General features: G+C 31.1%; 2 protein-coding genes across 3 annotated transcripts; both read right to left on the minus strand.

The window, feature by feature from the left end:
- On the minus strand, nt 2,613-4,446 carry LOC109349767 (zinc finger protein CONSTANS-LIKE 16-like). 2 transcript variants are annotated; one of them, XM_019590722.1, is made up of 2 exons: nt 3,344-4,443; nt 2,613-2,968 (listed from the first exon to the last, which is right to left on the minus strand). In XM_019590722.1, the coding sequence occupies exons 1-2, from the start codon at nt 4,319-4,321 to the stop codon at nt 2,720-2,722; spliced, it is 1,227 nt and encodes a 408-aa protein (XP_019446267.1). In that variant the 5' UTR covers nt 4,322-4,443; the 3' UTR covers nt 2,613-2,719. The 2 variants fall into 2 exon arrangements, with proteins under 2 accessions (XP_019446267.1, XP_019446268.1); XM_019590723.1 differs by lacking the exon at nt 2,613-2,968 and adding an exon at nt 3,037-3,159 and having other exon boundaries at nt 3,321-4,446.
- Nucleotides 6,562-10,804, minus strand: LOC109350851 (lysM domain-containing GPI-anchored protein 1-like). The gene is made up of 5 exons (XM_019592159.1): nt 10,077-10,804; nt 7,748-7,862; nt 7,474-7,635; nt 7,200-7,231; nt 6,562-7,001 (listed from the first exon to the last, which is right to left on the minus strand). The coding sequence occupies exons 1-5, from the start codon at nt 10,741-10,743 to the stop codon at nt 6,808-6,810; spliced, it is 1,170 nt and encodes a 389-aa protein (XP_019447704.1). The 5' UTR covers nt 10,744-10,804; the 3' UTR covers nt 6,562-6,807.

A 10,804-nucleotide genomic window follows, 5' to 3' on the forward strand; every position in this document is an offset into this window, starting at 1 on the left:
ATTCTTATATATGTTATATCAAACAATTATGAGTTTTAATTTTTTCTTCTTCTATATATGATTCATAATTTTTTATAACAATAGTAATAATATTTTTTCTTTTATGGACAAAAATTATCTCTTTTAATACATTTTGTACTTTCAATTGATGCAAAAAAATTATAAAAAATAATAGGAAAAACCGTGGACCGAATCAAGTCGAACCATTCAAGAGCGGTTTGGTTCTTATAGTTAAATTTGTGATTAATTGAGTGGAACTGAACCATATGTTTGTGTTCAATTCGATCACTGAAATGTACAAAAAACTAAACTGAATCAAACTTTTATACCCCTACAACTCGACCATATTCATATCATACTCACTTGTACCATCTATTCGTCTACAATGAAGGTAAAATAATGTTATGTGTTCAGAGGAATAGGAGTAAGTAGAAGAAGGAAGGATAAAAATAACAAATGACCATGTATGAAATTTGATTTTGTAAGGGTGAAATAATTATTATAAAATTATTTTTTACACTATCATACTACGCCAATATTGTATATATTAATTTAAAATAGACTCAATGAAGAGATTTTCTTGATTAAATATTCCTAGCAGTAAAATACTCCATGATATCAGGTTTGAACTAAGTATTGCAGTATCATTCTCTTAGACTAAGTCTATATGGAATTTGTTTGTCGTGTAAAACCCTCCAAAAAACTTACTAAACATGAGAATTTATTATCAAAAAAGAAACACAATAAATGAAAAAGAAAAAGAAATATGTTTATCCTCTTTCCTCATCCCTTGATAGCTAGTAATGAAGCGTTGGTCTAGTGATGTAATATCCCGCTAGATTTCTAGAAATTAAAAAGTGAAGTTCGATTACGGGAAATGATTCTTATTGAGATGAACAACTATATACTTAAAAAAGATTAATTTTTTACTCACACATTATTGAATATTCATTATATGATAGCGATTGGCCCATCTGCCATTTTGAGTTTTTCTGCGTATAGCCATTGCATTTATTGAGGTTCATGTGGTATCACACTCACAAAATCTGGCCCATTAACCCCAAATTTTTGGACCACTCATTATTCATCAATTGAGAGAGAACAAAACTTGCACATCAAAATTTGTCACCTTCCTCTAATTAAGTAGCTCTTAGGGTATCAGAAAGACAAAGTACTCAACATGGGCATCAATATACACATCATGTTGGCTTTGTGTCAATTCAATTAAATATAAATATGACCTTGCACGAGGTCATGGCGATGTTGGTTGTAGATGTCATTTTCAATTCCCACAACATGAGCTGCCACTAGTACTATATATTCTTCTTTTTATTTGGTACATAGTAGGATATTTTCTTCTTTTTATTTGGTAAATAGTAGTATATATTCTTTTCTTAAAAAATTTAGAATTTAAAATCAGTGGATCTATTTTCATTTACTAATTGGAAGAGGAGAAAAAAAATGTATGCCGATAATGTAAAAGTTTTTTACACTCTACTACATCGTTCATCATTATATTTAATCACCATTGATTTTTAAATATAATAATCTAAGTAAATTATGAATAATATATTGACTATACATAAATCTAAATAGATATTAGTTATGGATGAGATCTCATCTACATTTTGAGCAGTATTAGGCTAGTAGCATGTGTTGATCTTGCCCGCGACACAAGACATGATATTGTGCATAGTAGTTTGGTTATCTTACATTCTTACCCACGACAGGAGGCATGATATTTTGATTATCTCTTCTACACACATTTAAAAAATATTTATATACTGACAATGTAAGTATTTTTTATATTGACAGTAATTTCTATTATTTATATGTTAGTTATTATTGACTTTCAAACAAAAATATTACAAATCAATGATAGATAATGTGCTCACAATATAAATTTTTTTACACCGTCAGTATATAGATTTTAAACTCTTTAAAAAATATATTAAAAAGGTAAAGGAACATCATATGATGCCTATTTTTATATAAAAAATAGGTCAAAATAAGAAATTTCTATTTGATGAGTTTCTTTCATATTTACAAACCTCACCTAGAGAAATGACACATTTTCGTAAGCTTGCTTTTTTGAAATCATACTTGTATTATTTGATATTTTGATTTTGATTTTACAAGTAATAAGAGATTGATTCACCCTTCCTATGGAAAACATATAGTACTTTTTTAGTCGATTAATAAAATTCCGTGCTAGTAAATAATTAACATTTTGGATTCACAAATGATTTTGTAGCTTTTCCCTTAAAAAAATTTGCACATCTCCTTGGTTTTTGGGCTCCACAAACTCAATGGATCGGAGATACCTATTTTTTCCCAACCATTTGATCTATTCCATTGTTTGATACTTTGATTATATAACTAGTGAATTATTCATGGCACATTCATGTTTCTAAGTCCAATCCTCATGTTATTTTATTCTCTCAGTAGACAGTATAACTAGTAGATAATATTATACACTTCAATCGTCAATAGCCTAAAAAGGAACATTAAAAAGGATTCCTAAATTTGATTAATGATTACCCAAATCTTGAACCTGCTGAGAAGGATTACTATTTGTGCTATTCCTACTAGAGACATAGATAATACATTTGTTTGTAGTAAAATATACTGACTATACTATTCATATATAGCCAAACCAAGTAATATATCCAAATTTGCAGAAAAAGCAAACATGGAAAGTTATCTGATTTTGATCATGTCAGTGAAAAGCATTATTGGCTCCTCCAACAAAACATGTCCTCTTTACAAAACGACCTTTCATTCTTGGTCTTTTCTCTGCATTCAACTTTCTTACTTCATATCTTATCTTCTTTGCAAACAAACGTGTTCTTCTCTTCTCTCTATACCTTGATACTCTTGCTTCTCTTCCCTCATCTACAAGGTGTCCCCTTAAGCTTCTTAATTCTCCATAAGAAGAGAATTGAACATCTCCACCACTTGATGAATCCTGAAATTAACAACAACAAAAAACACTTGCATGTCAATCATAAAAATAGTCATAAAAGTGGTGAATATATGTACTTATGATAAGAGCTTATGAAAATAGCTTATGACATTTCTACAAGCTTTTTCTTAGCTTATTTCAATAAGTTTACTAGAGAAGCTTATAAGTAACAGTAAGATCTTGGTAACTTGTTTTAAAAACGTTCCTTAAATAAATGCTTAATCAAGTTATTTACCCACATGCACCCTAAAGCCTATATGATCAAGTGGTGATGAGGAATTCCATGCATGTCAAATAATAAAACTATTCATAAGGGTTCACATGAAATCCATTCATAAGGATTAGGGTTGAACAAAAGAGATAGTGAGAAGAAAGTACCAAGAAATCTGGCCAGCATTCATCAAAGTTGAACCGAGGAGGGTTTTCTGTTGTCCATGGAGAACCTTGACTAGCCCAAGCAGTAATAACTTCCTCATAGTTTAACTTTAGTCTCAAAATTATGTCCCTCTTTGTTTCCATTTTACTCTCCGGCGCCGCCACCGACACCACAGCCTTTTCCTCTTGTGGTGGAGCCGTTGGTGCTGATGACAGCACTGAATCAATGTTCCAATCAAAGGCTTCATTTGTCATGTCAAAAACTGATTCAAAATGACATGCTGTATCTTCATCAAGTCCTTCATCTTTAACCTTCATTACTGCATTTGCACCGTTGGCTCCCCTTCCATCTATTTCACATTCTTCTTTACAATCAAACACTTGTTCTGATGATCCAAGTAAGCTTTGAACATCAGCTGCAAACTCAGAAAGATCCATGTCTGAAGCCAGAAACTCAGAAAAACTGTCTAAGTCAGATGCTGCTTCATTAGCAGCATCAGTTTCTACACTCAATCCATTGTTGTATACATGGCAAAACTCAGCAGCAGCATCAAATGGTTCTAACACTGGCACACGGCATAGCATCTGTTCCTCACTCTCTTCATCATCAAACACTTGTTCTTCTTCACCTCCAAGTTCAGGTACAATAGGAAGAACATTAGTATTGTTGAAAAACACTTTGTGTTTGAGTCTTTGTTGAAGTGCCAAGTGCTTGTTGTTACGTGGGGTTCTTGCCTTGCGTGTGAATCCACTATGCCATGATTGTGCTGTTGTTGTTACCTTGTTTGATGCAGATTGAAGCTTAACTCTTTCATGCCTATTGGCTAATTGGTTTGCTGAGTGAACCAAAGAGTCACAACCATGGCATAGGAAAGCATCATCAGCTGCACAAAACCACCTTGCTCTTCTCCTTAGGCAGCTATCACAAGCTCTTGCTGTCTTAGCAGCCAAGGCACTTGCAGCTTTCATATCTGTGATCATAGAACTGTTTTTTTCTTCTCTCTTTTGGTTTGTCAAAGTTAAGTGCAAGTTAGTAACTATTGAATATGGGTGCCCAGAACAATAAGTTTGAGGATGTTTCTTGTTTTATGTTTCATTTGTTTATGTGTTTCGTTTATTTATTGAGACCTATAGAAATGCACTTTTGGTATTTTGCTAGAGGTTTTTGGGACCCAGTATTTGGTCTTATCTAACTGTTCATTGGCTAGAGATTTCATGTTTATCTTATCATCTGAATTTTCATTGGTTATATTACTAATTATGGGATTTCACATGGGGCCCATTTGGCTGTGTCTACTTGAGCCAGTATGGGTTTGTGTTAAAATTTGAATAAGACATTTGGTTGTGTTACTTCTATTATTCAATAATACTAATAGCTGCAAGAACATTAAATTCCTGTTTGTGGTCCACTTTGAGGTTACTTTCAACCCCTATTGTCTTTCTCATATTATTGCATTTTTCAACCATTAGATGCTGGGTAGTGCTTGAATAATATATGATTCTAGTTAACTAATTTCTGTACTGAGTTTCATATTTAAAGTTAGATATTTCTGTTTCAGTCAGAGAAATCTAAACCATAAATAAAAGCATGGTTTGTGTTTATTAAAGAGTATGTCCAAATTTGGCCTCGAGTTTTCCCTATTTTCTTACAATGGTGGACCAGCATTTTTTAGCATCAAGGCCTACTAATTATGTGATTGGTTAATCATTACTTTTCTTTAGGTGCTATGTAAACATGGATCTTATAAATAATAGAGGATAATTGAGATTGATGCATATAAAATAGTCCCTATCAGTTGATAAACTGACAGATATAATAATACCTACCAAGGGTTCAAAGTTACAATGTAGATAGAATCTTCCTAGAAGTTATCTTGCTTATCTCAAATTTCCATGCATGAAAGGCAATTTTGATATGACAGAGATTCAATAGAAAGCAGATAATTATAGCCTATACAAATCAACCCTGAGTGTTGGCATTCCAGGAATCAGTCCAGAGCATAGTGAACCATAAAATTATGCTATGGTTTTTATATGCATAAACCACATATTGAAATGATATTTCAACCAACAAGGTCTTACACAATTGACATATATGGCTAAATTTTTTAGCCTAATGCCAAGATTTTATTGTTGTGGTGCATATGAAAAAAATATTGTTAGTAGAGACAAAGCCCCCTTCCCTTTCTTATTAATAACCAAGTTTCCAATAGGGGTTTCATCTATCCAGTGCTACCCTATCATGTAAATTATTAGTAGTGGGATGAAATATTAGGACTAAGATCCTCTCTGATAGTAGATGTGTAAATTGGTTTGATGATTTATAATTTTTTTTATTTAAAAACAATTTAAAATAATTAAGGCTACATGTCATTATCTTTTCCAGATGATTTAGTTTTGAAATATTGAGGAATCTTAGCACAAATGTTCTTATCACTGTGATGATGGTATAGTATTTTTAAATCAACAGAATTGATGGAACAATAGGAGCAAGTTATCATATGACACATGTTTTGCTTTAAACGACAACATGAATGCAACTAAACAATCAGATATTCTTCCTAGAATTTCAGGAAGGTATCCATGCCAAAATCTTATGCTGAAAACGTTTGCTTGAAATTGCTTCTCACTGCCACATTTATTTTATATTTTATTAATATCAGTAATGTTATACCTTTAAGTTTTGTACTTGTATACTTTCTAGTACTTCACTGTATTGGTATAATAAAAGTTACATTACTAGTATTCATTGAGGGGTTTACTCATCTTGTCATCTACAAGTATTAGACTGCAACCTAAAGACAAAATCTAGTGTCATGAAATATGAGTTTAAGGCTCGGTCAGAAGTGCAATCGTTGGTAACTTTCAATAATTTTAATCTTCTTGCATCATAAGTTTCAATAGCAAGCACAAAGTTGTAAATTTGCTTGAATCTTAGAAATTTTACATATCATATGTACAATTCAATCTTCAAATTCAATAATCACTCAACATTTTGAAGAACATTTCAGTAGTTATTTTTCTTCATCTTTTGTTAAACAATTTATTTTTCATAATCCCTTATACTTATGTTAGTCAGTTTTGTATGAGCATGAAGAGATACTCATATATGTTCAATTTTATATTTTTTGTGCAGTTAATTGTCCCAAAAAATTAATTCTCCAAATTGAAAGTTAACATATCTCGGACCATATAGTCAGGTATTTCTATTGTAACTAAGACACTACTAGTTTATATGTCAGATAAATGTTGAGAAACAAAAGTGAAAAATGACATTGTGACAAGACAGAGAATTGATTTAAACAATGATGGCAATATCTACTTCACACTAGTTCAAACAATGTCTACCATGACCATAATAGTAGCTAGTACCATTGTCCCTAATGTTTATTTTCTTAAATGAAGAAAGGGCTGAAGTTAATTGAATACTAGATATGAATTATTTTCAGATACCTACACATGATTAATCACATGAACGAATAAAGGATAAGTTTTGGCATGAACAATTGCAGCACACTGATAAATGAAAATTGACCAAGCCTTTTTTTACTGGAGGTGCTACTTCTCATAGGAGCATCAGAATCTGGCATGGGGGTTTGACTTGGAGACAAAACCAATGGGTAGGAGGGCCAGCATGTTGCTCCACTATAACTTTGATTATCTGCATCAAAGACACAAAATTAATATATACATAGATAGATAGATTACATGCACTTTGTTATTGTCAGAAAATATAGTAATGCATTTATTTGAATAGTCAATCGTGGAAGATAAATACATGTGACATATTTAAGATAAAAATCAGAAACTCATGTAGCTCTTGCTATGAAGATGATATTTTTTACTAATAATTAATTACCCGGGCACATGAGGTAAGAGGAGTTCATCATACTGCAAAAAAACAAAACATAAATACTGTGTTAAAAAAGATCTCCACACACAAAGGTATCAGAATTAGACGATATAGTGCACAAAACTCTTACTTAATCAAAAGTTAAATTACCGTATGATTAGAATATAATTAGTTTAACATATATTATTGTTTAGACAATCAAAATAATAACATTCTTGTTTGAATTTGCATTTTTCTTGAATATAAGTCTTGTACTATTTTGAGAGTTCACATTGCTTACCTACTCAGAATTTTGCCACCCCTATGGCCACGGTAAACACACTGGGTCACATTGCAACCAGTTTTTGAATGTTCCACATGCACATCCCCAATAAGAAGATTGGATCCTTTGCAATGCAAATTATAGCAGGGCACATCTAATCCAGAAGGGTTACATTGCATCCTAGTTAAATTAATTAAGAAAGTGAAGTTTAGACCAAAGTTTAGTTAATAAAAAGGCAATGCTAATTTATATAAGATGTAATTTAACTGCAATCAATGTTGTGGCGGCTTACTTGAGATCCAATGGTGCACAAGTGCATTTGATGCAGTTGGTGGCAGTTAGAGCATATGAGCCATTTGGGACTATAAGACTCTCATTGTACCAATTCAGTGGTGCTGATGAACATGCTGCAAAGGATGGTACAAGTCTACACAACATTATGTTAATGTAGCTAATCATTTGTTATCTTATACAAAAAAAATCTAAAGTTGAAATATAAACTTCCTTACATAAAAAAAGGTTCTTATATAATTTGAGAGTATTAATGATGTTGGATATATTTAAGTATGAAGTATACAAGAGATAAATAGAAGTAGAGAAAAAAATATATATACACTAATAGTATATGAGTTTTATATATTGTCACAACATCATTCACCATTCAAAAAATAATAATACTAATAAACGGTAGATGATGTACTGAATGTCTATAAATTTTTACACTAACAATGAATAGATATTACACTCATAGAAGTATAATGATGTTAAATATATTTAAATATGAAGTTTCAACATGATATGAATGAAAAAACTTATAAATAAAAAAAGACTCATGCAATTACAAGCTTAAAGTTGTGGTTCAAGACTTTGAATATTCATCTTCACTTTATGAGTTTCATGATGATTGTAGGCTACCAAATTGCAAATGATAGGTTCAACAAGTGATATTAGAGTTGATGGTTTGACCGAAACATGTTGGACTTAAGGGAAATCAGACTAGATCAACAAATTATGGTTAGAATTTAACCTTAATTATCACTAATGATCAGGATAAGAGTGTCTTCTTAAGGACCAATTTCAATCTTTTTATTTATTACTTTATGTGCGTGTAAATGCACTCTCCAAATATTGAAAACTATTAACATAGTCTAGATTCAAGATAATTAAGAGCTAACAGGATGTTGGAACACAAGTACACTGTATAGTCTGTGATAATAAACTATGGGGTAAGAATCATGATTCCATATTACAATGTGAAATAAAAATGAATGCCTTATAAATTCGGTGGACCAAAACTTAAATGATTAACTTTTGGGTTTACAGGTCTCAATCCAATATTTTGGGCTTCTACACTTCTAAGCACCCCAGACTCTTCCCAACCCAATATGTCCAACAAATTATCAAGAGTGAATTTACTTTTTACACTACTCAATTTAAATGACCTCATTCATCACTCCTTTCCAAAGCTATTTTTAAAATAGTATAATATATGTATTGTAAATATAAAAATATTTACATAATCAATATATTATTTATCACTTTTTGTATTATTTTTTGAAAGAATTAATTATAATTAAAAATGGATGATAAATAATATACTAACATCCTAAAGAATTCTTACATTATGTGTACTTTTTTTAAATGCTTTTACAAACATCTTTGTATGATGGCAAGAGGTACCCAAATGCCATAAATAAATTTGGGTACACATATGATATCTTACAAGTTGTGTCACTAAATGTGTCATCAATTGTGATTGATTAGAAAAATAATTAATTATTAATTTTTTAACTTAAATATATTTTTTCAACTAAGTATATGTTAGTGGTACATATAATAACACAATTTATGAGACAACAGATGTACTCCCAATAAATATCTGTTTGCTTTTTGAATTCCAAGGTACTAATCAATATGTTTTGAATTTCAAGGTACCAATCAAAAACCTCGACTGATGCCTACGTCATGCTCACCAAAATGAAGATCGGATGGGCATGAATGCATGATGCCCATTTATTACAAAAGGATGACTAGCACACTTCATTGCAAGCTATATATCGGGCTCTATCATGCCCATGATTGAAAAATCTAAAAAATAGGATTCTTTTTTTGGATGAATTGAAGTAATTGTTTTTTCTTTATTGCACCATAATTTTGTTTGCTATTAAAGAAATGCACCATATATTTGCTAATAAAACATTATAAATTTCTTAAAAGAACATCAACTATGCTGTTTTTTAAGTTTTAATTTGGTTAGTTTAAGCACACTATTTAGGGCAAGCAAATTGTTGAAATAATAACAAAACTGCCAGAATTTCCAACCATACCACATCCAAATATCCAATCATACCAAATTCATAGGATAAGAACTTCAAATTATCAAAACAAAGATTTGTTCTCCCAAACTATGTTTTACACTAATAAAATTAAAATAAAAACAAAAATAAATATTTAATTTTTTTAACATATTTTTATTGAGATTTTAGATATATTTTGTGACTTCAAATCATTTTTCTACCTAATGTACTTCAAACTTTAAATTGAAAATATATTACTAAGATGTGTACTTGTACGAAAAGTAACTATATAGTTATTGTAAAATAGAAACCATTGTACTTAACCTGAAATAGGGACAGAAAGAATGTCTCCAGGGTCAACTGCAGCTTCAGCAATCCCATTCACAGTTTTCATGTCTGAAACAGTTGTACCATAAACCATTGCTATGCTTCCTAGGCTCTCTCCTTTCTGCACCACATAAGACATATAAACCACATTTCCACCATTGTTCACATTGTTTAAACATGAACATGGCAATGGTATAACAATTTTGCCTCCATTAACCAAAGGGTTTGTAGGGTTTATACTATTCACATTCTTAATTTGTTCACCACTAACTAATCCACCAAAACCATCTGATATAGTTGCAAGTGTATCAGATGGTTGAACAGTGTAAATTGTTGACATTGACCTTCTTATGCCATCAACACAAGGGCATGCAATTGGAATTTTCACTATTGATTTGGCTCTTAGGATTTCATTAGCATATGATGTTGTTGTTGTTATGGGGTAGACATAGTTTGCAGCTAAGATATCAGAAACATTTACATTGAAACGAGTTGCAATTTCTGAGAGCTTTGAGTCCCAAGGTAAAAGGTATGAGAGAAGGGAGGGGCATGAGAATGAAGAGGTACATGGTTCAATAATGGATTTGGTTTGAACTAGACATAGAACACTGAAAAATAGGAAAGACAATAGCATAGGTGAAAGAAAGTGCAAGTAGTTTCTCATTGTGTGAGCTTTTTTGGTTGGATTAATTAATTGAAAGTGATATATAGAAATTAAAGATTTA

This window comes from Lupinus angustifolius, chromosome LG06 (assembly GCF_001865875.1).
Source record: "Lupinus angustifolius cultivar Tanjil chromosome LG06, LupAngTanjil_v1.0, whole genome shotgun sequence".
Lineage (NCBI taxonomy): Eukaryota > Viridiplantae > Streptophyta > Magnoliopsida > Fabales > Fabaceae > Lupinus > Lupinus angustifolius.